The following is a 3,867-nucleotide window of genomic DNA, read 5'->3' as shown; positions in this document are numbered from 1 at the left end:
TGGGTCACGCTCATTTTCTAGACCAACTGCCTCTACTGGGAAATTGGGTATAATCTCGGATATTTGACCATCAGGTATACATCAAGCGGTTTATGGTGCAATGATGTCCCGGAATTTACTTACCCGTACCTCAGATGGCTTACCTATGGTTACGAAAGTACGGCCTTCAGAGGTGATGAAATCGGGCTGTCTGCTTATGGAGAGGTGGTCTGAGCCAAGAGAAATTACGGCTGCCAGTTGACGTCATTTATCAGACCCCTTACTCTGATGGGGGCATCCATCATTTACCGTGCAGAACGAGGAGCTATACTTACCTCTGTCAGCACTGTTTTCATCTGACCATTACTTAGGACGAAATACCATAACTTATGATGAGCATTGAAATGCCCTGCAATAGGAAGCTAATGTTAGGCATATGATGTTGTGGCAAACCAATATTATGTTGTGGATTTGGTTCGACCCCGGCACGGACCAAAAGAATTCCGAGAATTTCATATATAAATGAGGTGGCGGCTTCTGGTCGTGTAGTTTTAGGATAATCCGGTATCGTAGGATCCGTGGGATCGAATAATTTGTAGTAGGAAGGTTCGCTTGAGAGCCGAAAACACCAAATTACGACCCCCAAATCCCCCAAAATACGGATTATTGGGGGTACCGTTATTTAAGGGCTATACCAAAAATTCTAGAAATACTAGCAATGTCTTTGCAAAATTTAGTTTCATTTTGCGATCTATGTCGTGAATTTATTCTCATCAGGAATATATATACTTTATGGGGTCTTCCATGATTTTTTCGTGGTGTTGCAAACAAAATGCCAAACGTAATATACCCTATATAATAGGTAGTATAAATATTATAGTGTAACTATAATTCTCATTGTTATTTCTTATATGATTTTCGTAATACTTATTGGGCGTTTGTTTTTTTCTGGTTTTGGCTTGGTCGTTTTGTTAATTTCCAACTTGCCAACTTGTTTTTTAAGAGCATTCATTTTTTTCAGAGTTTTTGCCTCGAATAGTTGCAGCTGCTTTTGGATTTGTAAGTTGTCTTTTATTCATTTTTTTGCAACATTTGTATCTCTTCATTTTCGCCAATTTGCCAGTTGTTTCAACCCACGCGATTCCCATTTGTTTTGGGTGTTGCTTTTTTCCTCTTCGGTGGCAGATTCGTCTTTTGATGTCGTCCCCATGACTGCAGTTTGAATGCATCTTTGTTGGTTGGTTCGTAAAACACCATGCCCAACACAACACCACAACAAAGCAACTGAGAGAAATGCCGCGACATTGTCTGTCCTCCTATCCCCCGATGACGACTTTGACGGTGGGGCGGCGACGGCTGACTGCAACGTCTGCAACAATGAATGCCACTGCATGTTGGCTGCTGTTTATTCATTTTGTTTAACATTAATTTAGTGGGTTTATATATTTTTGGTAGTCATTGCCAGAAATGCCGACATTTTTAAATTCCAACGGTAGTAGTGTTAGTGTTTTTATTGCAATAATCTGTTCCGGTGCGAAAAACAAGAAAAACCAACAAACGCGACTACTCTGATCCAACAACTATTTTACACTGGATTTGTTGTAATTTCTCAGAGCACTTGCCTTGGCAACGCCACATTTAGCTAGGTGTTCGTTTTTTGGTTGGTTCCGCCTTGTTTTATTTTTTGGTGCGAAAAAAAGGATGTTGAGCTCTTTTAATGGACGACATTAATTGTCACGTTGTAGGTGTGTGAAAAACATTTAAAATTGTCTCTGTTATTTAGTAAATTTACAAATCAGCACGAAGTGACTTAAAAATTTATTAAAACTATTCTCTTTGCTTACCATTCATGTGTTGCGGGAGAGCGAATGGTAAGCCGGAAAAATACACAGGATTCACTTGGTGGATTTCAGTTGAATTTTTATTTTTATTATTTTTTTTTGTGCTATGACTGTAGGCGTCACTCATGTGGCACATTTAATAAAGCGAAATGGCAAAACTAAAATTGTTGCCAAAATATTTTGAACTTGTCGGGGAATGTTGAGTTTATCAGTGCCAGGTGTTGAAAAATATATTCGATATTTACGTGATTTAATGTCTGCAAATAATTTAAACAATTTTGGTGGAGTTTGGTAATATGATATTTATTGTTCACAAGATTTACTAGTCAGGTGAAAATTAATTTTTCTAGTTCAAAGATAATTTAAATAATTTTGGTGGAGTTTGGTAATTTATTCTATTGTTCACAAGATTTAGAGTAATCTGAAAACTAAAAATAATTGTAGTGTTGAAAAAAACTGAATAGCGTCTAGTAATTGTATCGCATGACCAAAGGCGGAAAAATATTCTCAAAGTTTATGAAATAGGAATAAAACATATCTTATAAAAAAAATAATTTTTAAAAATCCCGGGCCTTATATGATAAGGTCTCGGAGCTATTTATGGGACTTTGTATTTGTCCTTATTTAATTGATCATTAGTGTACGAATTTGCAGCAAAAGCATTGCAAAAATTTTATATGATTTAAATTAATTTACACTTTGAAATGAATTAGCCCACGTTAACCATTTTGGTTTGTATTTACATTTTCGTGGAAAAAATAAAGGTGAAAGTGATATTTTCTAACAAAATTTGTAGATACGATATTACCAAATAACGTAGCAATAAACTAACAAGACAGCGTTCGTTTATGTTTACTTAAGTAATTAATACCTAACGCTACCGTAGCTATTGTTGCTCCGCATGATGACCAACATCACTTCATAGACGCATAAAACCACTCACACTCGACTCGACACTTTTCAGTTAAAGATCTCATTAGACGACGATAGACACGCACCCCAACACGACAGGCCATCAATATGAAATGCAAATACGTCTTTGTTGTCGCTATAGCGGTGATTGCCATCTGCTTGGTGCCGAGCGCCCAAGCAGATCTTAAATCCGATTTCCGTGAATTTCTCGCCCTGGTGCCCCGCAACCGCATCGGCTACATTGCAGCCCGTCACTTCATTATGGATGAACAATTTCGTACTGCACTCAAGTATTTGCGAAGTTCACAGTTCGGCCAGACTTGGCGACGCGTACGCAATACGCCGGAATTTCTTGATTTGGTGGGGTATTTGCAAACGCATAACGTCTCGCTGGCAGCGTTACAGGATGTGACAGCAGCCATTGATAGATTGCCAAATCAATTGCGCTCATTTCGCATACCATCCAAAGTACCCGTCACCGTGATGATGCAAAGGAATTTGGTGTCGTTTATGCGCGAAGTTATGCAGTCACTGCCACGTGCACGTTTTTCCGGTTTAATGGCGCGTAAAGTAACCGAGGGCGGTGATTTTGCACGACTCTACAATGCTGTGCGGCAAGAAGAATTTAAACAATTGTTGGATAAAGCCAAGGTATGACAAATGAATGATAATGCAATTGATGGGCAGGAGATACCGGGTAGTTCAAAGGACTCCAGCTGCATGGCCAGTAAATGGTGTCGGTATGCAGTCGCTTTTCTCCTTTGAACTGCTTGTGTGTGAATAAATGGCTATTGTTTTAATAATATTTCCTTTTTATTATTTCCCTAGACATCAACTAATCTTGCGGCATCCTGGCGTGAATTGAGACGTAATTACATTGAGATAAATGATTTTATACAATTGGCCTATGATGTTATATCGTGGGGACCATAAAACGGATATCCACGTTTATTGAATTAATGTTTAGTGTCTTATTCGGCCTAAGGACGAACCCTATTGAAATTGGGAAAAATCGGTTCAGATTTAGATATAGCTCCCATATATATATTTAACCGATTTAATGTAAACGGTCCCTATATATCTTTTCATGTATTTGCACCAAATTATATCTTTCGTTTGCACAGCCTAATCATTT

General features: G+C 38.2%; 1 protein-coding gene across 1 annotated transcript; it reads left to right on the top strand.

Annotated features, from left to right (window-relative positions):
- The first annotated feature begins 2,840 nt into the window (after positions 1-2,840).
- Positions 2,841-3,665, top strand: LOC133330775 (uncharacterized). The gene is made up of 2 exons (XM_061539185.1): positions 2,841-3,383; positions 3,561-3,665. Exons 1-2 carry the CDS (start codon positions 2,841-2,843, stop codon positions 3,663-3,665), a joined length of 648 nt encoding a protein of 215 aa, XP_061395169.1.
- The last annotated feature ends 202 nt before the right edge of the window (positions 3,666-3,867 follow it).

The sequence above is a fragment of the Musca vetustissima genome, unplaced genomic scaffold (assembly GCF_032173495.1).
Source record: "Musca vetustissima isolate MV318-11 ecotype Yass unplaced genomic scaffold, APGP_CSIRO_Mvet_v1 utg62107, whole genome shotgun sequence".
NCBI lineage: Eukaryota > Metazoa > Arthropoda > Insecta > Diptera > Muscidae > Musca > Musca vetustissima.
This window is presented reverse-complemented; position numbering and strand designations above follow the sequence as displayed.

Excerpts from the sequence above, each read along its gene's own strand:
- LOC133330775 (XM_061539185.1), top strand. The coding sequence starts at position 2,841 with ATGAAATGCAAATACGTCTTTGTTGTCGCTATAGCGGTGATTGCCATC. Across the intron at positions 3,384-3,560 it reads AATTGTTGGATAAAGCCAAG|ACATCAACTAATCTTGCGGC; the intron begins GTATGACAAATG and ends TTATTTCCCTAG.